This window comes from Triturus cristatus, chromosome 6, assembly GCF_964204655.1.
Source record: "Triturus cristatus chromosome 6, aTriCri1.1, whole genome shotgun sequence".
Taxonomy (NCBI): domain Eukaryota; kingdom Metazoa; phylum Chordata; class Amphibia; order Caudata; family Salamandridae; genus Triturus; species Triturus cristatus.
In genome coordinates, this window is record NC_140589.1 from 243792579 (window position 1) to 243818926 (window position 26348).

Consider the following 26348-nt stretch of genomic DNA (forward strand, 5'->3'; position numbering starts at 1 on the left):
ATCAAGTGGGGATCTTGCCCTGTCATGTCCTGGTTCGAAGACAGAATTCCAATCTAGTCCTGCCTGCCACTATAACTTGCAAGGCAAATAGCAAGCAAAGATAGTTGTCCTGCCTAAATTCTTATTTCTTTTTCTAAACCTGCCCATTCCACCAACGGCTCAATATCTGTGCTGCCTATGTTCCAATACAATAGCACTCACCCGAGTGTGCAAGCAACCCGAATTAAATGGGAGATCCTAACACTACCGCTCACCCATGGTGACCTTGGCATGTCAGATATGGCGCTCTACGCACTGGGTGCCCAAGTACAGTACTTAGATTTCATTACTGGCTCTACCAAATGCCCTTTCAACCACATGTGGCTATCGAGGCAGACCAGGCGGCGCCTTTGCTATTCACCACGGCCCTTTACTTACCCTACAGGGCACCTAGAGTGGAGTTGGATACTGGCAGATGCTTGTGATGGGCATGGGACGGCCTGTGCATACGTGCCAAATTACCTCACCTCTATGCTCTATCTATTTTGCTTGGGTGCAAACGTCAGCTGCCACCCCTGACAGACACAGGAGCCAGAATGCACACCCAAGAGTGAGGCATCACAACTTTCTCTGATCTGTATACAGGGGACCAATTTATGCCGCAATTTGAAACATCCCTTTTCTCTTCTCCCATGGTGCGTTTGTACCCCCCACTCCAGGCTGCCTGCCTTGGGTTACACAACATATTCCCTGCATTTCTCCCAAGACTTTTAGCCCTGGAGCATATGCTAACAAATTCATCATCACGCAAACTAGTTACTAGATTATACTCCATCATGCAGACATCTGCACCAGTCTCCATGCCAGCAGCCAGCACCGCATGGATGTCAGACACTGACCCCCCCCCCCCCCTTCTCACCGATGCCCTATGGACATACTTCTGTGGCCTGACAGCTACATTGTCTCCCAACTACAGGTTGATGACTAGCACATTTCAAGTTCCTACTCCGCCTCTACCACACCAAACCCTTTCAGCATGGGGCTCATTGATGATTCACAATGTTTGAGTTGTGCCTCTCCACAGGCCATTTTTAACACTCAGCGTGGGGATGCCTTTGGGTGGCCGAGTTCTGGGAAGTGGGATTTTCCATTATACGTGCTATCACGGATCAACCTTCTGGTGGCCCTCTAGGAATACATTAAGGATGCCCCTGCAAGCCACTGCTGCCTTATTGCAATGCTACTCCTCTTGGCTAAGCACAGAGTGGCCATCCACTGGGGCCGATGACCTGCCCCCACTGTGTCGACTTGGCTTCGAGATGCGGCATACTGCCAGTAGCATTTCTGGGATTCAATGCCTTCCGTGATCTCGCCCCGTGGCTATTTGGGAACGGTTTCTTGCATATATGCGCCAAAAGTACTCACCTGTAGCCTCGCCACAAGGACCTGAACCTGAGGTTAGCCCTCTACCCCCCGTCTCACCACGCCCCCCACCACACGATATAAGCTCTCAGGCACTTTACCTCAACAGCTGGGGTCTGTGTCTGAGCTCACGTGCTGCTGATACTGTGTCTCTGAGCGGGGATGCTGGTGCATTAATGAGGGACAGGCTCACCGTTAACGTTTTGCTTGGAGCCACATGTAAAGGAGGAACTGTTCCGTGAAGAGATCTGTGCAGAAATAACAAAGTTCTCTAAACACAATGATGTCTCTGTCGATTCTTCATCAACACTTTGGGAGGCCTTCAAAGTGGTCATTTGCAGCATGCGTATTGCAGAGCAATCTGGGGTCCTGCACTCCTAGAATAAGAAATCCAAGCCTTAGAACAGGAACATTTCAGCCTGCACTGGGTGTCCATCCTGGCTGATATCTGGGACAGACGAGCGGACTTCTCTTTGGAGGCCACCTGCGAAACCTATTACCTCGAAAGAGAGGCATAGACTTGCTGCTACGGAGAAGGAAACTGCCTGGTCAGGACATTTGTTGGCTTATTATGCAAGCCACAGGCCTCTACATGTGGTTGACCTGCTGTATGGGCAGCAGGTCCTCAAATCCACCCCCAGAGCCCTACTAGATACCAGGACCTCCTTTCATGCCAGGCTATGCTATACATTGCCTCACCAGTACACCCAGAAAGTGTTTTAACAGCACATTTAGATGTGATACAACTAATCTAGCTAGACCACACTCACCGGGAGTACCTCTATTCACCTATCACGGTGGAGGACCTTAGCAGGTTATACATGGGCTTCCAGGTGACAAGGCAGTAGGCCTAGATGGCCTGACAACTGATTTTTACAAAGAATTTGCTCCAATATTCACACCCTACCTGTTAGCAGTGTTCGAAGAATTGTTAGAGAAAGGCATCCTCCTTCCGTCTCTCAGGGAAGCGGTCATAGTGACGATCCTCAAACCTGATAAACCAGCACAATATTACAATTCCTATAGGCCGTTGTGTATTATAAACATGGATAACAAGGTCTTGGCCAAGATCCTGGCTAATCTCCTTCTCCTTTTGCTGTCCTAGATGGTTAGGCTAGATCAATACGGGTTCATCCAGGAACGTTCGACTATCCTCAATCTGTGCATCATCTTTGCAACAATGCACCACCTAGACCCCCCAGGTGCACGCTGTCACTGCCTTCCTTGATGCCACAAAGGCCTTAGACTACTTTGAGTGGACTTACCTATCCGCGTTATTGGTGCAAATGTGCCTAAGCTTCAAATTCTTTCATCAGATACAGCTCCTATACACCTCTCCCACTGCCCACATGTAGCTTAACTGAATATTCTCACACCCATTCCCGGTGACCAGTGGAACACGGAAGGGATGCCCACTCTCGCCCATCCTTTTTGCCATAGCGATGGAGCCATTGGCAGCCCAGCTCAGGCAACATCAAGCCCACGTGGCCTCTGTTTTTCCTCCAGGGGACTGGTGGTCTCCCTGTATGCTGATGATATCACCCTTTACATTCCTAACCCGCAGATGAACCTGGCCCCACTGACTCACAAAATAATTATTTTTGGTGGCTACTAAGGTTTTTCAATTAACAGGTTTAAATCTATATTAGTTCCCTTACTGATGGTACATAGCACGTCCTTGTGGAATATCCATCAAGTGGGGATCTTGCCCTGTCATGTCCTGGTTCGAAGACAGAATTCCAATCTAGTCCTGCCTGCCACTATAACTTGCAAGGCAAATAGCAAGCAAAGATAGTTGTCCTGCCTAAATTCTTATTTCTTTTTCTAAACCTGCCCATTCCACCAACGGCTCAATATCTGTGCTGCCTATGTTCCAATACAATAGCACTCACCCGAGTGTGCAAGCAACCCGATTTAAATGGGAGATCCTAACACTACCGCTCACCCATGGTGACCTTGGCATGTCAGATATGGCGCTCTACGCACTGGGTGCCCAAGTACAGTACTTAGATTTCATTACTGGCTCTACCAAATGCCCTTTCAACCACATGTGGCTATCGAGGCAGACCAGGCGGCGCCTTTGCTATTCACCACGGCCCTTTACTTACCCTACAGGGCACCTAGAGTGGAGTTGGATACTGGCAGATGCTTGTGATGGGCATGGGATGGCCTGTGCATACGTGCCAAATTACCTCACCTCTATGCTCTATCTATTTTGCTTGGGTGCAAACCTCAGCTGCCACCCCTGACAGACACAGGAGCCAGAATGCACACCCAAGAGTGAGGCATCACAACTTTCTCTGATCTGTATACAGGGGACCAATTTATGCCGCCATTTGAAACATCCCTTTTCTCTTCTCCCATGGTCCTAGTGGTGCGTTTGTACCCCCCACTCCAGGCTGCCTGCCTTGGGTTACACAACATATTCCCTGCATTTCTCCCAAGACTTTTAGCCCTGGAGCATATGCTAACAAATTCATCATCACGCAAACTAGTTACTAGATTATACTCCATCATGCAGACATCTGCACCAGTCTCCATGCCAGCAGCCAGCACCGCATGGATGTCAGACACTGACCCCCCCCCCTTCTCACCGATGCCCTATGGACATACTTCTGTGGCCTGACAGCTACATTGTCTCCCAACTACAGGTTGATGACTAGCACATTTCAAGTTCCTACTCCGCCTCTACCACACCACACCCTTTCAGCATGGGGCTCATTGATGATTCACAATGTTTGAGTTGTGCCTCTCCACAGGCCATTTTTAACACTCAGCGTGGAGATGCCTTTGGGTGGCCGAGTTCTGGGAAGTGGGATTTTCCATTATACGTGCTATCACTGATCAACCTTCTGGTGGCCCTCTAGGAATACATTAAGGATGCCCCTGCAAGCCACTGCTGCCTTATTGCAATGCTACTCCTCTTGGCTAAGCACAGAGTGGCCATCCACTGGGGCCGATGACCTGCCCCCACTGTGTCGACTTGGCTTCGAGATGCGGCATACTGCCAGTAGCATTTCTGGGATTCAATGCCTTCCGTGATCTCGCCCCGTGGCTATTTGGGAACGGTTTCTTGCATATATGCGCCAAAAGTACTCACCTGTAGCCTCACCACAAGGACCTGAACCTGAGGTTAGCCCTCTACCCCCCGTCTCACCACGCCCCCCACCACACGATATAAGCTCTCAGGCACTTTACCTCAACAGCTGGGGTCTGTGTCTGAGCTCACGTGCTGCTGATACTGTGTCTCTGAGCGGGGATGCTGGTGCATTAATGAGGGACAGGCTCACCGTTAACGTTTTGCTTGGAGCCACATGTAAAGGAGGAACTGTTTTGATGCTGCCTATTGCTATACACCATAATGGTATGGTGCTAATCCCCTCTCTTCCCTCCCCTTCTTTCTCCCTCTTTTCTCCCCCACTCCTCTCACTCCCTCCCCCATTCCATGTTCCACAGTTGTGACACTTGTCATATGTTTTTTCATTATAAATGGCAATAAACTAATGTATATAAAAAACAAAAGTTCAGAGATGGGAAAGCTAGTCTCCATAGCCTCATACATCACTTTGCAGCTAGGATAGATTTAGCTCCATGGTTAAAGTTTTACCTTCACCTTTTTTGGCTGTTAGCATTGGTCAAGAATGGAAGCTGTGGTTGGACAATTCTCTACACATCAGAATATCTTTATCATTGGCTCCCACAGTACAAGTTTTCCATATGACAAAAAACTTCAAGTGGGAAAAACCTGTTTTTGTTGCCTGCTTAAGGTGCACTCTCCCTGGGGAAGCCACAGCAACGTCCCTGTTCTTTGAGATGAAACAAATCTCAAGTAGCACCTTTTTTTCCAAAATGACAGAAAAAGTCCACTTGGTCACTCTTGCATCTCTTAGGTGCTCAAGAAAAACTTCTGGGCACCTGACGTTCTCACCATACAGGGCTCGTGCAGGGACCAGTAGTAATCAATGGCCAAGCATTTGATCCTTCCAGATTAGTTTCAGTCACTTGCTGACAGCAGGAGTCTGCAGTGTTCTTCTTATAGGATATTTTCTTCAAAGGTCTAGGAATGTTCTGAGGAGGAGTCTGTGAGTTACCAGTCTTACCCAGTACACAGGCTAGTGATCTGTTAATCCTGTCAGACCACTTGTCATTTGTCCCATGAGAGCTTTGAAGCTTTGGACACTGTTAATCGATTCTCAGTGTATTGGTCTCTACAAACTACTTGTCCCCAGCGATATGTACTTCAGATCTGGAAGCAACCGCTAAAAGTTCCTTTATTAAAGGAGCCCGCTCTTGACCTACAGTCCTACCTAATTATTGACCACGTTTCCTCCGCCCAGCAGCTTCCAAAATGATTGAGGCGTTTATTAACGCCCAACTACCATCACACCTAAAACCTGACAATTGCTGGGATCCGCATTCATTTTGCTTTCATAAATCCTTTGGAACTGAAATAGTCTTGCTCACAGATATAAATGAAATCTAAATGTCACCTGACTGAGGAAATCGAGGAGCGCTATTGCTACTGGGTTTCTCTACAGCATTTGACTTAGTCTCCCACCCCATTTTAATAGGTCGATTAAATCAGGCTCTTTGGCGGTGCTTGCCCTAGAATGGTAGGTCCTTATTCTTTTTACAACACTCAAGTGGTCATGCAACCACCTTTTCAATCAGTGTCCCTCATGGATCAGCTCTCTTTCTTTTGGGCTTACCTTCTTTGATTGTGATTATCTTAAGACTGGATGAAGACATTAAGTCCCGCAAGTCCCAAATCAAAAGATGCATGTCATCCATTGCCTGCCACATGATCATCATTTCTTTCTGTTATAACACTTCCAAACAGAGATTTCAACCTTTGGCACCTCTTCCATATGAACTCAAACTGGTGGCCTTCTGAATTAGAATCTGCTCCTTTGCCTTTTATGTGGACTTTTAAAAAATAGTTTATTTAGACAACCAAGTCCATTAAAGTGCCAGGTACAGGATACAAAGAATTGTACAAGCATAGATATATATATATATATATTTTTAAAGATAGAATTAGTGCAAATAAGTAACAGCTCATTGTGCAGTACAGTCCATGCATATAAAGCATAAAACAGATGAGACAGTGTTGGATAAGTTGATGAGAGGGGAAAAGGTGCGCATGATGGAAATATAAGCTTCTTATGTTCTCCTTGCTAAGATTTCTAAAAGTACAAAACACCTGGGAGTCACAACTTCTTTCTGTATACTCTCACCTCCTTATCATACTAATCCCTACCTTTATGGCCATAATCCTAAGAGCTTGCACTCAGATCATAGTGTATCACTTGCTTCATGCAGATTTCACTGCCAGATCTTGCTTGCCTCCCTTGAATGGAGGCAAGATCCTTAGGTTGCACAACAGATTGCACAGAAGACTAACATGCTGCTATCTCTGATCCTTTCTGTTTACAGTATCTAACATTTTCTTCACACATGTAAACATGTACAGGGGAAGAGCAAATCAAAACGTAATGTACACCTATTTTTTCCTGGATGTTATCAATTCTGCTATTGACAATCTTATGTCTTATAGGGGAAATTACTTAATCTCCTGTGAAATAATCAAAGCTTTTAAGTATTCGATTTTATGGAAACTAAGCACCAGTTGGGCACTAATTTTCCTACTATCTGAAAGTCTTTCTTCGTTTCCCTACAATGCTCACAATTTCTGGGTTCCCTATTTCCTAACATCCCCTTGATTTGGAATCCTAGATTTGGCTGTACAAGATGAGCTAATGCAGTCTCACCGAGTACCGTGCACCGAATGATATGAACATGCTCTTCTTTTGATGGTATTGCTTTCGGTTTCATTAAAAAAGGTTTTGTCTAAAGAATTGTTGACCAGGTCTGCTAGTAGCTTGATTCAAGGAAACCCATTGGCAGCAGACAAAGCTTTCTGCTTCAAACGTACCAGAAAGCTGGACATTTTGCTCCAGTCCCCTACTTCTGCCCTTCCCAAAATAGATCTTTGTCTGCACATATGTGCGGTCTATCTGTGTTGAAAATCAATGCTCAGATCTTCAGCTAGATGTCATTAAACACAGCTTTCACATAGGCAACTGAGTGGGGCATGCCCTTCACTATCACCATTTCATAGTTATAGAATATCTGCACACCTTCTACAGATTCCCAGATAGAAAGCGTTTATTTTTCTTTCTTAGGAATACAACCAAAGAAACATTTTAATTTGGAAACATTACACCCACACGATTTACTGTACGACAGTTTGACTGTAAGTAGCTTCGATTTCATGGTATTTCCCATAAGGGAATGATGATTGAGTTATATACATATAGCAGAGGGTGGATGGGAGACCTTTTAGTGGATCAATACAAAATGCTTGTTGTCTATCTACATTTTGAGATAGGCATAAAGAGTTACCTTTCTTTGGCATCTTTTGTGGCTCTGAGTGGCCCACTCAGTCACATTTCTTTCAACGCTCTCATTTGAGGAGTTGTATTAGACTATAAACCTATTTCAGTCGCAAATAGCTCTCTTCCTTTTCCACCTTTGACAACTTAAGCTATACGGTTTCCCTGGAGAACATTACAAAAGCAGATGAGAAAAAGAATTATCCCCATCTAACGGCATATGTTTAAGTAGGTTTTATTTGTGTTTATTATGGGAAAAAGAAACATTAGACTAGTGGTTTGGAGCTATTTCTAACAAAAGATTTACCTATTAATGTTCATGAGTGTTAGAAATTGAGTTATTAGTTGTGCAGCATGTGAGGACTGCGCAAGTAATAGGTCCACAATTTCCCTTTACTGGGAACGAAGCAACCTATTGTAGGACTTGACTCCCTCAGGGTAGTGAAGCAGAGCAGTCCACGGCCAACTCAGGTGAGGTGGTGTGGGCTAGCAATGGCCATTCACTTACACACAGTAATAACACTCAATAAGTGATTGTCCAGCCAGTGCTTTTTTTTTTTTTTAAAAAAGGGAAAAGTACATTTATTACACACAGACTACTAATACTAAGCAATAATTTACTACAAACATATACTTCCGGCAGAGGGAATTACCCATGGTGACATTCTTAACTAACAATTGACCACAAATAGTTCATGGCCCTCAAAATCACGGTCCTCCCACCCCGTATACCAGATAAAACATCACTATATAAGGAGCTGCCACTTTGAATAAAGCAGGTGTATTGGTGTTGTCAGTGTCACCACATCAGTATATAAAGCAATTCTATTTTCTTTGTCAAATGGTCACCACAGCAAAAGACCAATAACCACATGTCTAAAATTACCATTATATCATTGAACTCAATAAGTTTGTTTAAATGCAATCATGATCATCAATAAAGCATTTCAAGGTTTATCGAAAATCCCGGTCTGCAACATACTTACAATAAAGTCTATAAATTCCCTATAACAAGTTTCAGAGTCTTTTCTTACACACCTTTAGGCCATTTAATGGGTAGTCATAGAACCAACTACTTGAGATCACTGTACTCCCAGGCGGAAGAATAAAAGTTCCAGCTTTAACAGTGCTTTAAAAATTATGACAAGTCTCCCCAGGTCTGGGGACTGGGAGACATAGTGTTAATGTATGAATCTATTCTAAAGGGAGGGGACTGCTGCACTCCCTGCAGCCCCCACCATCCTTAAAATGTATGTTGGTGGTGCCCCAGCACTCCTGGGACCACTACAGAAAGGGAACCTATGTAAATATAGGCCCTTGGATGACAGTAAGGGGCTCTCCCTAATGGAGCAGTGAATATTTGAGTCGGGCTATCCCATTGTGCCCGGGAGAGCAGGGTTACTCATGTGCAGCTTTGCTGCTTGTGTCATCCTATTTACGTTTCTTTTTGCAGCAGCTTGGGAAGCCCACACTCATGCTGCTTTCCTCCCCTCTGATCTCCCATGGCACTATTACTGTGGTGTGAGGGATGATCAGCTTTACTCCACCCCTCCCAGACGCAGGCATAGGGGGTGAAAGAGGCAGCCCAACTCACTCCCAGGACTCTGGCTTCCCATGGAGCCAATTGGAGAGTGTGACGGTGCTCCCACATAAACCAGCATTGTCCTCGTTGATCAGCCGCCATTGTCCCTTTCGTCCAGAAATATGAGGCATCCTAGCAATATAATACTTACACTGACATGGGGTGATGGTACTCCAAGATGAAAGTGAGTCTGAGTAGGTGGCCACACAACACGCCTCCTCCCTGGGCAAGTAAACAAAAGTGTTGCCTCATCCCACAGGAGCATGTCCCTCCCTGGGGAAATTAAAAGGAACTTTAGTGAAGCCCCACACTCGTCAGTCAATGGGTGTGTAACTCGGGCCTCATTGGGCCAGTCTCTTTCATCTAGCGGTCATTTTACTCCTGGTGGCATGATCTATTTGCCAGGAGCAGTTTCAGTAGGCCTCCTGGCCTCTAAAGGGAGGCACCTTCCAGGGAGCTGGTTTTACTGGTTCCTTGTACCAGACTCCCTATCTGCTGTGCCCTCCACAGACTCCATGGCCTCCAGGTTTTCTTGAAGGAGATCTGGGGGGCAGTGGCATCCAAATCTTCTCCCACATGGTCCTCGGGGAGTGTAAGGGAGCCTAAGGAGGCCTGCATAAGGAGGCAGAATCACTGGCCCTGTGGAGATCCACTTGTCGTGAGTGTCGGCTGCAGACAGAGTCCTTAGCCCATCAGGGAATCCGGGGCTTGTCCTTCCAGCTGTCTATGTTGTTGCAGCTGTCGTGATCCGGGTCCAAAGTCTTGCTCTGCTTCATGTTCTGGGATGCTACTTTTATGCCCAGTCTTGCCTGTCGGTGGAAGAAACTCCTTTGTCTAACCCTAAACTGGCTCTAGTCAGTTCTCCCGTCTTCCCTGGGATCGTCTCCAGATCAGCTATTGACACTAAAAATTTGTGTCAGGTCTCTGAGTGCACTGAGGAAAGTCCTTTTGAAGTGTAATCAAGACAGGGTCCAACTCCTCTCCAGCCATCATGTCATCTACATGGCTTACTTTCAAATATGTGCACCCAGATTTATACAATCCGGTTTAGGATTGTCACGAGGGGCATTTTAACAGGTCAGATTTGCAGTTTAAAACCGCCACAGGCAGGTTACCTGTGTGCAGCTACCAGGCTGCGCAGGACTGTAGTCTCATGTGCTGCCTGTACCCCTGCACTCATGTTCATGTGTAACCAGTCCAGTGTCCCTTACCCTAGCTGCATCGCAGCAGCCTTATCTTAAAAGGTGGATACTAGTGGTAAACACACTAAGGATAATTTACCATGAAATTACTGTGAGTGGGACTCAAGTTTGGAGTCTCACCCACAATAAAGCTCCAAAAGTGGATGTTCAAAAAGTAAAATATCTGGGCGTACTGAATGGGTGTAACCCATATGCAATAATGGGATTTACTGGTTCATACGCTTTTATGGAATAACTGGCAATTCAACACTTGTACCATAATGCTTTTGTCCTATGAGTTCTGAAGCAATAGAAAGGTCAAGAATTCCCAGATTCTATGTAGAAGCAGTTGCATCCCTCAGTCAGTAAAGAGTATATTGCTCTGCTCCACGACCACCAATTTTAAGCTGTCATTTCTATACAGTTTGATCATTTACTTTCTGGATCATTTCCCTCAAATTAACTTGCAAGTTATCACTCTAGCATATTCACATCTTTGATGAAATCTTACACGCACAATCAAGGTTCCTGTTGGTATTTTTGACCAGTGTCATATGGGTTTGTGAGTAGCTTTCATTTTCCAGAGTATCCTAAATGATTCTTAATGTTGCAATTCCTTAGATCAGAAATATAATCACTTAAGGAATTTGCTTTCCTATGTTGTGTCTTGGTATGTTATTTTAAGAAGAAATTACATGCTGAGCTCTAGCATTCTTTGCAGCAAAGATTATACAGCCACTTCCAGCTATAGCCCATTTCTGATGATGGTACGGGTCTAGTGAGAAACCCTAACACTCAATTCATAATTAACTTGAAATCCAATTCAAGTGCTAGTCCAATTAGCCTTAAAGTCCTGCATTTAACTAGGACTGGTCTATCATGTATTTTTCAGACAAATATATAATCATCAGATTTTCCGATCTTATGGCCCAAGTGCGGGTGGGTGAGGCCACCTTGGATTTATTCTGAAAAAAGCGAGGCACCCGCCAGGGATGCCCTTGTCACTCGTCCTCTTCACAATGGCAATCAAGCCCTTGGCGGAAATGATCAGAGTGGGTGCACAGTTGCGGGGATTCGACACATTAACCCAGAAGCTGTCATCAAAAATCCCCCCACAATATCCATAGGCAAGCTGATTCTGTGTTATACGGGAGCAAGGTTACCCTCTGCCTCTAATACAGATATCCCGTGCCTCTAATACACTACATTCAATTTACCACTTGATGAGGCTTACACACGTCAAACGTCATGCGCCCTGACGTGAGGACATTATAATGGAGACCTGGCTTCCTTACATCCGCCCTGTGTCCTGACCAATGCCTCCTCAGTTGGTTGGAAGCACACCTAGCTGGAACACAGGCTTTGGGGGTAACAACTATTAGAGGGTAGCAATCTGCCTCCTCCTCCTTTGTGTTTTGCTAATCATGGCTCAATTTCATACTGAAATTACAACTGTTTACTGTTTTATAAAGTGTTTGCTTTGGCTAGTCCAACTTCCTAAATGCAAGGATACAGCTGGTATTTGCTCTCTTAGTACAGGTGGAGCAACAACATTCCCCATGTCTCCCCATGGTCCAGAATTCCCAAACTGTCATTCCATTCGATCGACTGAATGGTTTTCAATACGACTTTGGGACCTCAATCATTGCCACTACAAACACTATGTTTCCAGCTTGGCCCCTTCCGCTATTTCTCTTATTAAGGTGTACTCCTTAAAATATCATTGCTTACCAATCTGTCTACACCATGCATTTGGCTTGCTCTTTCCCCTTTGTGGACTATACACTTGGAATCACAGAACTTTGTCCTCTAGACTTCTCTTTATTAAGACTTTCACCAGGCTTCACTTAGGCTATGGGCTTTTATGACTCCTGTCTCTCTCCACCCTTGCAGCTTCGAAGCCTGGCTCTAAAGCCCCTGTACACTGCTGACCACTATTTTGTATGCAGGCTGTATGGACATTGGGGAAATGCCAGCTGTGGTAGAATGTGCACCCAACAGCTAAGATAAGACGTCTGAGTAATGAATAAAATAAGTGCTTGCATATTAATATACAGTAATATTAATGGCCGACTCCCATTAATTCAGTTGCGGATCAGGACTTTAGTATTTTTGTATGTGGTGCACCAATGGTGGACATTTAGAGAATTTTAGAACCCGGTTTATAGTTAAGTGGTAATAGAACATACTCAGATTTCAAGAAGTCCAGAAACAAAACCATTGGTGTAATTTATATCACTATCTTGCTAGTGGAGTCTTCTACTGATGCAGTTCTTTCTCCAGAAAACCAGAGCTTTTTGATTACCTCTTATCTTTAATTCAGGTTCAGTGTGCCTCAGAGACATCAAATAGGAAAACATTGTTCTACTTTTGGTAAACCATAAATAAAATATAAATCCGTATTTGTAAAGCGCGAACTACTCGCTCTTACGGGTCTCAAGGCGCTGGGGGACGTTGTGGAAATTAAGTGAGCATATAGTCACATGGTGCTGAGCTGAGGCCGGAGCCGGGGATCGAAGTGTGAACCCTGTGCTCCGAAGTCAGCTGCCCTGGCCGCTGCAACACACCTCACCACACCTCTCCACCACGTAAACTAATGCATTAGTTGTATGGCTAGTGAATCTGTTGCAAGAATATGGCATTCTAACGTGAATGTCACACATGAGCTTATGCCCAATGTCTATTTATGACATTCTTCTGGCAACAGACGTTAAGTGAATGAATGTATTTAGAAGCCACCTCGTTTACTTTGCTTTGAATAAACGTGGTGACTTGAGCTCCACATTTTAGTATAAGTGGGAATCTTAGCTGTGTTTAGCAAAATATTGCATAGTTTCAATCTTAGTGGTGCAGTTTGAAGTAAAGAATGGTCTTTGCATTACTTAGATGTAAAACAATGCTTATACTACATATGTTCATTGGTATTCTTAGATGCCCATTGATATACTATTAATTAATTTCCTATTCTCCTTAACCCAAAAGGTTATAAACAATCATAGGTACATTTGGATAACCATCACCTGCTCTGAACATAACCACTATAAAAAATAGCTGTAAATCAGTCAACTAGTTAACAGATTTACACTAACTTCTGGAACTCGAATGAGGTTGACCAATAGTTTCACTCATGCAAATGACATGTGATCCTGAGCAGTAATTTGTGGGGTGGGGTAAGATAATTTTACTTCGAACACGTTTCCATTGCAGAAGAGTCTAGTTTGATTGAGACTTACTTGAGTTCCCATTCTCCCTCATTTGTTTCAGCGGTGGCTCCTCTGTGTCCCAGGGAGTGGACTGATTGACAGGGGTTTGTCCCCACCTCACACTTGTCGCCAAAAGCTGCCCTTGAGATTGTTTCTCCATTTTAGAAAGAATAGGTTTCTGTTGGAAAAAAGAATGAAGAGACATGAGAATTTATTTAATTTTTTTTAAACTTTTGGAGCAACTGCTCTATTTCATTTTCAACTATCAGCATTGCTACAGTCAGGTGAATGAAGCAATTAACCCTTTAAATTCAATAATCAAAGGCTATGGAAAGACGTCAATAGTACATTAGGTCATTTGTCACAGCAGGTGGGAAAAAAAATCTAAGTTCAGGTTTATTTACCGCCTTTCAGCAAACTGCCCTTTTTGCCCATCAAAAATAAAACAGCAAACCATCATGATAATTTATAATCATAAATAAAGTGCTAAATACTGAACCGAGAAATATTGACCAATTTGCGAGGACTGATCTTTAAGCAATGGCAAATGGATAGGGAGAAGTTGAAACTCCTGCAATTATTAAATTGTGGGTTTAAAGTGAGGGCTTAGAATGAGAAATGCCAAAACCAGTGTGGTGGCTGGTATTGTGACATAATGATCAGAATGTCTAGCTTGTACTAGTGAGGGGTTGCTGGACAACGCCATTAAATTTAAAATACAAACAAAACCCTGAAATGCTAAATGGTTTGGTAAGAAAAAGGAAATTTGTTTCTAGGTTACCAGAGAGATGCTTTGACTTATGTATGGAGTTATAGTCCTGATTGGACTGTGTGTAAGAGGACAATTTCAATATTGACTTGAATCGGAGATGGGGCCTAAATCAAGAAGTCTCGAATGGACGTACTGGAGGCAGATGGGATATTTTGTGGATTTAGTGCAGATTGAAAATATGGGCATTAAAAGAATAGGGGTCTAGAATTTAAATGCAATTGAAATGAACACAATAAACACAAATGTTACCTCCTTTCCTTTTTGTAAACCAAAGTTGCATTTTCCATTTCTCAAGATGGAAAACGCAACTTCAAGGATCTGTTTTAGGAGTAATTCAAGTTATCAACCAAAAACATGTGTTCACGGAGGTGAGGTATTTAGTCTGGAGGCCAGTGGTTACCAGGCAGTATCTGTTGTGGGTAGTGTAAAATACCACAGACTTACCAAGTTTTAAGGTATCCAAAGCGATAACCAGTTACTCACTTTGAAAACTTGACTCTCTTAGATTAGCTAGACCAATAGTCAACGCTGAATGATGGAAGAGGTAATAGTTTTGGAATTCAAATACAGATGCCATAGCATTGACTCAATAGAAACTTCTATGTCCAGGAAGAGCTACAGATCTGTACAATGAATAGCACTTGATCTACATATAAGTTGCCTAGGATACTTAAATTATGATCAACCAAAAAGCCAGATGGTTCGTTCACCTTCTGGGGCTAATATGCATTCCTAAATATGTCCATGTTGCTTGATCTGCCAAGCGCTATACTGAGCGCAACTATGGGTCCTAAAGACAATGTTATTCTCTGGAGGATGTATCTGTAGTCAAAGACTTAAACATTTCCCTTCCAATCAACCTCAACAGCATAGTCGAGGAGAAACTACCATGCAAGGCACTGAAACCATGATGTAAATGTAAAATGTAAATGTAAATGTAAATTTGATACTTGTATAGCGCACTACTCACCCGCAAGGGTCTCAAGGCGCTTGTACGAATACCGCTGTGGAACCCATCCTGGCTTTCCCTGTGCGGCGTCCACTCCTGGGCACCCCCAAGGTGGAGGCCAGGCATCCTTAGCGTTGTGGGGGCCGTTGTGGAGATTAAGCAAGCTATTGCACAGAGTTGCAGAGTGGGACTCCATGATTGGAATAGGCACCGAGGCGAGAATTATCAGGTCCGTGGAATTTTTGAGCCCAAGACCCGCCGAGGCGGGGAATTGAATTCTGACCCACCACCACCCGAAGAACCACGACCCACCACCACCCGCAACAGGTTCCTCGCCGGAGCAAGATCACCGCCGAGCAGCTCACCGCCTCCCTCAGCCAGAACCCTCCCACCAGCACAACGGACCCTAACGAAGCAGCCAGCAACCTCACCAAGTGGCTGACCACCTGCGCCGATGACCTCACACCACTAAAGAACCCTCCCAGCAGACCCGGCAGCAAGAAAACCCCCTGGTTCACCGACGAACTCAAGGACTCCAAGAAGAACTGCCGCACCCTCGAGAAAGCCTGGCGGCTCGACCAGACCACAGACAACAGGACCGCCCTCAAGCACGCCACCCGCAAACACCATCAGCTGATCCGCGCCACCAAGAAGACAGCACTCAAAGAACGACTGGACAACAACGCCCACGACAGCAAGGAACTCTTCAGCATCGTCAAAGACTTCTCCAACCCCAGCGCCGGAAACAACGACATCACTCCCTCGCAAGACCTCTGCAACTCACTCGCCTCGTTCTTCCACCGCAAGATCGCCGACATACACAACGGCTTCGACGCACAGACCACACACCCTACCACCGAACCAACGCCCGCCACCACCACCCTCTGCAACTGGATCCCGATCAGCACCGAAGACACCACCCGCACGATGAACACCATCCACTCCGGATCCCCCACCGACCCCTGCCCCCACCACGTCTTCAACAAGGCCGACGCCATCATCGCACCCCATCTCCGGGACATCATCAACACCTCCTTCCACACCGCCACCTTCCCGGAGAGCTGGAAGCACGCCAAGCTTAGCGCCCTCCTGAAGAAACCAACGGCGGACCCCACCGACCTCAAGAACTACCGTCCCATCTCGCTCCTTCCTTTTCCTGCCAAAGTCATCGAGAAGACCGTCAACAGACAGCTCGCCGCCTTCCTAGAGACGAACGGATCCCTCGACCCCTCGCAGTCCGGGTTTCGGGCCAACCACAGCACCGAGACCGCCCTGATCGCAGCCACCGACGACATCAGATCCCTGATCGACAACGGGGAAACAGCAGCCCTCATCCTCCTGGACCTCTCTGCTGCGTTCGACACTGTCTGCCACCGCACCCTAGTGCAGCGCCTCAGCAACATCGGAATCCAAGAGAAGGCACTGGAGTGGATCATCTCGTTCCTCGCCGGAAGAACCCAGAGAGTCTGCCTCCCCCCGTTCAGATCCGAGGCCACCGAAGTCATCTGCGGCGTACCACAAGGATCATCACTCAGCCCAACCCTCTTCAACGTCTACATGAGCCCCCTCGCAGCCATCGCACGCCATGACAACCTCAACATCATCTCCTACGCCGACGACACCCAACTGATCCTCTCCCTCACCAACGACCCCACCACCGCCAGAGCCAGCCTACACGAAGGGATGAAAGACGTCGCTGAGTGGATGAAGAACAGCCGCCTGAAACTGAACTCAGACAAGACGGAAGTCCTCATCCTGGGATCATCCCCCTCCACCTGGGACGATTCCTGGTGGCCCCCTGCCCTGGGCACCACTCCAAAACCAACGGACCACGCACGCAACCTGGGCTTCATCCTGGACTCCTCCCTCTCGATGACCAGACAAGTCAACGCCGTCTCCTCATCATGCTTCAACACCCTGCGCATGCTCCGCAAGATCTTCAGATAGATCCCCACAGAAACCAGGAAGACCGTTACCCAGGCACTCGTCACCAGCCGACTGGACTACGGGAACACCCTCTACGCCGGAACCACAGCCAAACTTCAAAAAAGACTCCAACGCATCTAGAACGCCTCCGCACGACTCATCCTGGACATCCCCCGACAAAGCCACATCACCGGACACCTGAGAGACCTGCACTGGCTCCCCGTCAGCAAGAGAATCACGTTCAGACTCCTCACCCACGCACACAAGGCTCTCCACGACCTGGGCCCCAAGTACCTCAACGACCGCATGACCTTCTACACGCCCACCCGCCAGCTACGATCGACCAGCCACGCCCTCACCACCGTACCACGCATCCGCAGAGCCACCGCCAGAGGAAGATCCTTCTCCTACCTGGCAGCCAAGACTTGGAACTCCCTCCCCACCCACCTTCGGCTAACCCAAGACCATCTCTCCTTCAGGAAGCAGCTCAAGACCTGGCTGTTCGAGCAGTAACGTACCCCTCCCCCCCAGCGCCTTGAGACCCTTCCGGGTGAGTAGCGCGCTATACAAATGTCGTGATTGATTGATTGATTGATTGATTGGTCCCGGGCTAGACCTCTGCATCAGTGTCTGCCGCTCTAATCATTGAGCCACACTTCTCCACCTCTCTCTCCCCTATTTCAGACACAAATCTACTTCAAACTTTATCCAAGGTGAAACCCTCAAAGCATCTCTTTCCAGGCTTCATCACCAAATCCCTTGCAAAACTGCTACTTTCCCTATGGACTACCCTGGTAAGCTTGGTAAGTTCCACCCTTTTACAGGCAAGGTGAGTGAAAGCTGCATAGTCTCCCAACTGTAGCCCAACATCCATGCAAACAACGTCCTTGACACCCTTCAATTCGGAATCCATCAGGGCCACAGCAGATTGTGGACGATGCCCTCTGCTTCCTCAACAACAGACATTTCTGTCTTCATGTGTTCGATCGCTGTGCTGCATTTGAAACAGTAAGCCACCAGGATATGCTAAAGACCCTAAAGCAGTGAATGGGTCTGAAGGTGTAGTCCTAAATAGGTTTACCTCATACGTAATGCTCTGTTCTTAAATCGTAAAAAACATAAACGCGATCTCAAAGCCAGTTAGTCTGCAGCAAGGGGTCGCCTAAGGTTTAATTCTTTCTCCAAACCACTTCAACCTCTCTCTTGAACCCCTTTGTTCAATCCTTAGGAACTCAAGTTCTCTTCCACCTGTACACTGACAACATGCAAATCTACTTGAAGGTTTCATCCCCACATTACTTTATCCTCTTATCCAACACCCTGAAAAGAAGCAAAACATGGATGGTAACCACCTATCTCCTGAAACCCAGCGTAAACCGAATTTCTACTTCTCTCTCTCTCCAAAGACAGCGAACCCTTAGATTCAAGACTGAGTGAAACTCCTCCTTGACTTGGAGGCCCATTCATCCATTACTTAGTTTCACCCTCGACAGATATCTTAACCACCAGAGCCATATCTCATCCATGGCTAAGAGTTCCTAGTTCCAGCTAAGGCTGCTATGGGGAATCTGGCACCTCATTAAACAGCAGGACCTAAAATCAGTTGTCCAGGTACTTGTTTTCTCCAAACACTACTACAGAACCGCACTTCTATCAGGCATCCCAAAAGTCCACCTGAGACCACTCAGAGTGGTCCTTCATACTGCAGCCTGCCTTGTGAATGGGCACAAGAAATGTGATCAAATCACCCCTATCCTACGCTCCCATTCAGTGGCTCCCATAAGGATGAGAGCTCAATTTAAAACTGCTGGCACCACTCATTAAGCACTTTACTCCTCTTCATACCCAACTGAGAAACTGGAAATGTCAGGCCCCAAACACGACTCCAGAAGTTCTCAATCCCTTCTTCTGGAACCCCTAACCAAGAGCATTTCATGAACCAATCGTTCTCCGGAAACTCACCAACTCTGAGCCTCTGTCTGATGTCATGTCATGACCATCACTCCTTCAAAAAAGACCTCAACGTTCTTCTCTTTAAACAACACTTAGGCTAAATCTTGCTCTTACCTCACGTCCTTGGTAGGTGCATCTCCACCTCAACCGGCACAAAGTATTGATGAACATCTTAAGGACAGCTGTTTTTAATTGCTGTGATATGAATATGGGTAATGCTCATTATCTCCCATGAGGGGTAACCTGAGGCTTAGCCCTCCAAGGGTGTATTTTTGTATTTTCCTTTTGTTATTTATTGTTTTCATCTCTGTTGTATAGCGCTCTGAGGCCTCTGGGCCAAGTCCACGCCACATAAAATCACAAAAATAAATGGTTTTCTTACTACGGTGCCTGACTAATGGTGCAAGGTGCTAAAATGTATGAAATCTGACAAGACATATCTGGCCTTTGTCATTTTTCTCAGTGGCCCATGGGGCAAGGAGGGGCAAGGAGAGACAGCTTAGTAACTTTTAAACAAGGCATCTAAGAATCTATCACAAACCACACATTTTTAAACTGCCAAAATACCACTTTCCAAAACTGAATTGTGATAATGACCACACAACAAATATGGTTTTAGAGTATCAAAGAAATAGTTCAAAATCAAAGTTGCAGGGTCAAGTTAACAGGACCACCAATAAACCTGAACTGAGTTTAATGGGAAAACAGTCACTGCTTCACCTTGTCTTCAAAGTCATCACAAACAGGAAGTGCTGGGAATGAGTGGCCTAGCAACTTCAGTAGTTTCCTGTTGGCTACCTACCTAGAGGGCTTATATTGTAAATGGTGGTTCAAGATGCAAAATTTCAGGTAGCGGGCTGGGACATCCAGTTTTCTTCCAAGGCGTTCACAAATTGAATTTGCATTTGGGGAATGGAAGACACCAGATGCACAAGGAAAATGTTGAAGGTAGACTGCCTTTGCTAAGTGGAGTGTGCACCATTTTTAGACAGTCCTTCCTAGAAAACATCAGGAGAGGCCACAAATGACAGCCAGATGTGAATTGTACCGCACTGATCCAAAACCCATAGTGGTGGTAAGCCTTTTTATGTGTATATCTGCAGGAATATCTGTCATATAGTAGAAGAAGATATGATGTTTGTGTTCAGCAATGGCTTCGAACTGTATGTATACTGCAACCAGACACAATAGAGATGTAAAATAGATATGGGGTCTATGAGAATCCCCTTAGCTGCTACACTCGAACTACTTATGCAAAAGAATACAATTCAACTGCACATGATCCCCACATGTAGGAACACAACACACACACTATGCTATATAGCTGTACAGAAAAGTGAAGGGCTACAATTCTGGGGGACAGCAGGGATATTACTTCTAGAGGTTCCTTCAATAAGGATACAGGTAGCAACACGTGTGACCCTTATTAGAACCATAGCTGCTCAAACCGTCAGTCTCCTCACAATCTGAAACTCCTTTGGGCTTGCAAATGTCAGGCCTACTGGGGGAAATCACAGGGTCAGCTAGAAAGTCAAAAGAGCTGAGTTGCACAGCCATCTAAAGTGAGAGCACTTTGGACGATAAATGCTGCACATTGTGGTCTGTGCTACTGCACAAGAGCACTGACAACCACAAAATAAAATAGAGAGGGATATAGCACACCTTACAATACAGAGCAAAATAGGTACCATTTATTATCCTTAATCATCACTTCCACAGCAAGAAGTAAACTACCTAAATAAAAGAGGAATGAGGATATACACAATGTGTCAGATAGCACATAATTTGTGAATGAAGTGTTGTGTTGAGTTATGGTCATGAGGGCTCTGTATTAGAAAGTTTGTGAGCAGAACTCCAAACAATGGTCAGTTGCGGCAGCTGGTCACAGCGGGGCTAGGAGGAGGTTGCAACGGTTGTTATCTCCCACATTTGTATGCTTTACTAGTATATTTACAATAAACCTCATTCAGAAGATTGCACCTGCTTGCAGTGTCTTTCCTCATTTGCGCCGATCAATGCGGCAAACCCATTTGCAGCCATAGCCTTAAACAGTTGATGCGGTGGTGGTATCCTATCTCGGCTGAGGGTGATTTATGAAGGTGCATCATATATTTGAGCCCATTTTTAACGTTACCAGTGTAGAGGCGGGAGACAACCAATGTGCTGGTAACATTTTGGCTTAAAGGGGTGGAGTTTCCCCTATTTGCTACATGAAACGTGCTTGACATTGGCTGGAGATAGGCTTTTTTCTACTGGTTTCAAACACAGCGATATGCATGCCATTACGTGTGTACTGTGTTGCCTGGCAACCAGTTCCAATTGGTTTCAGACTTGGCGATACACACGCCATTGACGTTGAGCATGTCACATTGTCTAGCAGCCATTTTTGATTGGTTGCAGACTCAGAGATACGCATGCCATTTAATTGGACATTTTTCTTATTGCGTGTGTGTCACGTCATCGGCGGACATCTCATTTTGGCCTCAGACTTGGCGATATGTATGCCATTCTTTGTACCGCATGTGCATTCCACGTAATCTGCGACCATCTTAGTATGGTCGCGGTTTCAGGTATACACACACTTGACTTAATTTTGTGCATATTCATCTATGTAGCATCAATGTGCATGTCAATTGCCATATCACAGAATTATTTTTAATTTCTTTTACTGCAAAGGGGATACAAATGTCAGATTACAGCTTAATAGTATGCATCCTATATATGCTCATTTTTACATTTTACATGTCTAAGGTGGTTTCATTAGTTTTAGAACTTATGTTAAAACAAATACTCTTTACAGTGTTTATAGTATTAGGATTCGTCAGTCGCACTTTGCCATTGTATACTGTTATTATAAACCTTCAATGGGATACAGCTATATTTGTTTTTTTCTATTTACTAAGTGTGTTGGCACTATCAATAGGCAAACTATCACTCCACCTTTCTTACAACTACATGGAGAGCCAATTAGATGGAAAGAGTGGTTCAAGGCATTTAATGACTACTTAGGAGCTATTGATGGGTTGAAATTCAGACCCAAAAGGAAAAAAATTATCTTGGAGCATTCTTTGGAGTTGGAAGCCAGAACATTTTTCAGCATCTGCCTAAATTAGTGAATGATGACTCTGAAGAAAAATTAAATGAATACGAGGAGGCTGTGCATTTTGAAAAACCGCCCAATGTAATTGTTAGAAGACACACATTTTCTCAAGAGAACAGTGTAGAGCTGAATCGATTGATATGTATGTAGTGTGTTTGCGGGTGTTTGCAACCAAGAGCAAATTTGGAGTTTTTACTGATAAGAGATCAGTTGGTTACTAGATGCTTCAATAAGAAAATTCAAGAACACTTGATAACATGCAAGAACCCGTCTCTTGAGGAAACCATTGGGATAGCCAACAGAATCCAAGATTCCAAAGAATAGCTGAATGAAATTAATAAAACTTCAACTGAAAGTCTTGATGTAGTTAAAAACAAGACACCAGGATTCTTTAAACAGTGGTTCACTGCAGAAAGCTAAAGTATCAGGTGATTCCATGTGGTTTAGGTGTGGGTTAAAAACTCATTGTGCAACTTTTAAACATTGCTCAGCGCTAGACAAAGAATGTAACAAATGTGGTGTCATGAATCATTTTACAAAAGTGTGTAGAAATATGAAAAATGTAAACGTCAGTTAATTCTGTAATGGAAGAAGAAGAGTTGGATCAACTAGGAAATGAAATGAGAAATATGGTGGTGTGTGTGAAAGTACACAAGAAAGATGTACCCTGTTGCAAAGATCATATTGAAAATGTGTTGTCAATGGAACTAAGATTCCTTTGTTGAATGATTCAGCTTCCAAAATCACTATAATTTAGAAACAAACTTTGTTGGAGAATGAGTTTATGCAGGAATATTTACCCCTAGGTGTTAGTCACAGAAACTACAATGGAGTCCAGGTCGATCTTGAAAGGAATTTTGAAACATCTATACAATTTAAATATCACATGGTAGTGGGCAAAGTATATGTATCAGTTGCCGGGCAAGACATTTTACAGTGGTGGCATCATCAAGGGCGTTTGGGCCTTCAATTGAGTCCTGGATGTTACCCTCAAAATGTTTAGTGTAAGTGAAGTGGATGAAGCTAATGCCTCTTGAAATTTTGGAGCATTATAAAGATATTTTTACAGAGAAATTGGGTACAGTAAGCAACATAAAAAAATTAAACTAAGGGACACTACCTGTCAAACATAAATTATGTAGTGTTACATCCTGCCGATAAAACTAGCTAGAGAGGACAAAATGCAAGCTTAATTAAGATGTACTCCCTGCCAGGATTAAAAACAGTGCACCTGCGGTATGGATTTAAACCGCATATTCCACCACAAACATGCGGTTTAAATCCATCTTAATAAAGCTTTTGTCCTCTCTAGCTAGTTTTATCATCACATTCTCACGTTTATTTTTCTTTGCGCTGCGCCCTCACTCACACTCCAGTTCTCGTTGTTTGTGGATTTCGAATATCCTGGTAGAGTAGACACCAAAACATCCCTGAGCTCCTCCCTCTCCGAGAGGGGGTTGTAAGTCCTCAAAGGAACTAGGTTTTTCCTTTGGGAGGAGAATCCCAAATGATGAAGCATGTCACCTCTGGTGAGTGAGGGATTTCGTCCTGAAAAGGGAATTTTCCACAGCTAGGTCTTTGTGATATAGTCTGTGGCTTCTGTGCTTCCCCCTTTTTGATGAGACCAAAGGACTTCAACAGTTTTTTTGATGTATAATATTGGGGATATAATCCTATGCAGGTCTTTAAAATTTCCCTCCTGCTTAAATATTTCTTGTGTTAGAGTTATTCAATATTTTGCCACAGTTGCAGAACCTTTGTCGAGGTTACCAAAGAAGAGTAACCCTATGTTTCTTTGGGGTCTTGTGCAGCAAAATGCTTTTGAGATTATCAAGAAGAAACTTAGCAATGCTCCTTTACTGAGTCCTTTTCTACCTGGGGGTAAGATGTGCATTACAGTAGATGCCAGCAATGCTGGAGTTGGTGCAGTGTTAACACAAGAGTATGCAGGCAAAGAGAGCAGTATTGCATTTGCTTCATGCTCTTTGAAACCTCAAGAAAGAATGTACTCTGTCATAGAATGGGAAATGTTAGCCTGCACTTGGACTTTGGAAAGATTTAAATGCTATGTTTGGGGTATGGCATTTTGCTATGAGGACAGATCACAAACCATTGATTCCTATTTTTAATGATTCCAATCCTAAGATCAGTAAAGCTACAGCAAGACTGGTTAGACTCAGTTTAAACTTTTGGAGGATCTTTTTGAGGTCCATCACCTCCATATTTGAAACCAGCATTTACCTTGACGACTGGAAACTCGCAGAAATCAAGCCCCTCCTCAAGAAGCCCTCCGCTGACCCGACGGACCGCAAAAACTACAGACCCATCTCGCTCCTCCCTTTCGCAGCCAAAGTCACTGGGAAGATCGTCAACATCCAGCGCACAAACTTCATCGAAGCGAACTCCATCCTCGACTCCTCCCAATCTGATTCCGCAGCAATCACAGCATCGAGACCACCCTCCTAGACAACATACGCACTCTCCTCGACCAGGGCCACACGGTGACTCATCCTACTAGACCTCTCTGCAGCCTTAGACACCGTCTCCCACCACACTCACCGCCAGACTCCATGATGCCAGCATACAGGGTACCGATCTTGACTGGATCCACTCATTCCTCACCTACCGAACCCAAAGAATCAGACTACCGCCCTTCCTCTCCGTACCCACAGATATCAGCTGCAGAGTACCCCAAGGATCATTGCTCAGCCCCACGCTCTTCAACATCTACATGGCCCCCTCGCCGCCATTGTCAGACAACATGGACTCAGCATAGTATCCTACGACACCCAGCTCATCCTCTCCCTCACTAAGGAACCCGACACCACCAGACTCCGCTTCCAGGGAGGAATGAAAGACGTTGCATCCTGGATGAGCAGCAGCTGTCCTCGTTCTCTGATCTACCCCTCAGCATGGGACAACACCAGGTGGCCCACTGCCCTCGGCAACACCCCACACCCACGGACCACACCAGCAACCTCAGCATCATACTCTACTCCTCCCTCACCATGACCTGACAGATCAACGCCATCTCCTCCATGTGCTTCAACACCCTCCGCATCTTCCGCAAGACCTTCAAATGGAGCCCCCCAAATCCAGAAAGACTGTCACCCACACACTCATAACCAGCAGACTGGACTACGGAAACGCCCTCCACGCCAGAAGCAACAAATCTGCTCCGAAACTACAGACCATCCAGAAAACCGCTGCCAGATTTGTCCTCTGCATCCCACGACAAGACCACATCACCCAGCACCTATGAGACGCCCACTGGCTCCCCATCAAGAAGAGAATGACCTTCAAGCTACTCACTCCCGCCTACAAATCCCTCCACAACACCGGACCCTAATACCTCAATGAAAGAGTCTCCTTCTATGCACCAAAGAGAAGCCTCCGCTCCGACGACCTTGCCCTTGCCAAAAACCCTTGCATCTACAGATCCAGAACAGGTGGAATAGCCTACTCCTACATCACGGCAAAGACCTATAATGAACTCCCGCTCAGCATCAGAAGTTCCCCCACTCTGCAAGCTTTCAGGAACAACCTCAAGGCCTGGCTCTTAGGGTGAGACGGAGCTGCATGGTTCCCCCCACCCCCCAGCGCCTTGAGATCCTCATGGGTAAGTAGCGCGCGGATTGATTAATTGATTGAGGTAGAACACATCCCGGGGGAAGAACAAGAAGGCAGATTGAAAAGGAAGAAGAGGATGTAGAATGTTTGGTTGCAAATACCTGTTGGTCAGATGTTGGATGTGTGTCCGAGCAAGAAGGAAAGGATGCTTTGAAGGAAGATAGCATTTTGAAGGAAGTGACTGTGACATGTGGTTGACCAAGGGAGAATAATTTGTCCTGGGCTTTTATGAGTTTTTGGAAAATCCAAGATGAGT

The 26348-nt window shown here is 45.2% G+C and overlaps 1 protein-coding gene across 2 annotated transcripts in view; it reads right to left on the reverse strand.

The window, feature by feature from the left end:
* The window catches only part of KLHL29 (kelch like family member 29), a 1101789-nt gene that overhangs the window by 453771 nt on the left and 621670 nt on the right, over positions 1-26348 (reverse strand). For both annotated transcript variants that reach the window (XM_085610611.1, XM_085610612.1), the window contains exon 5: positions 13793-13940. In XM_085610611.1, the coding sequence (XP_085466737.1) occupies positions 13793-13940 (148 nt within the window). The remainder of the gene's footprint in view (positions 1-13792; positions 13941-26348) is intronic.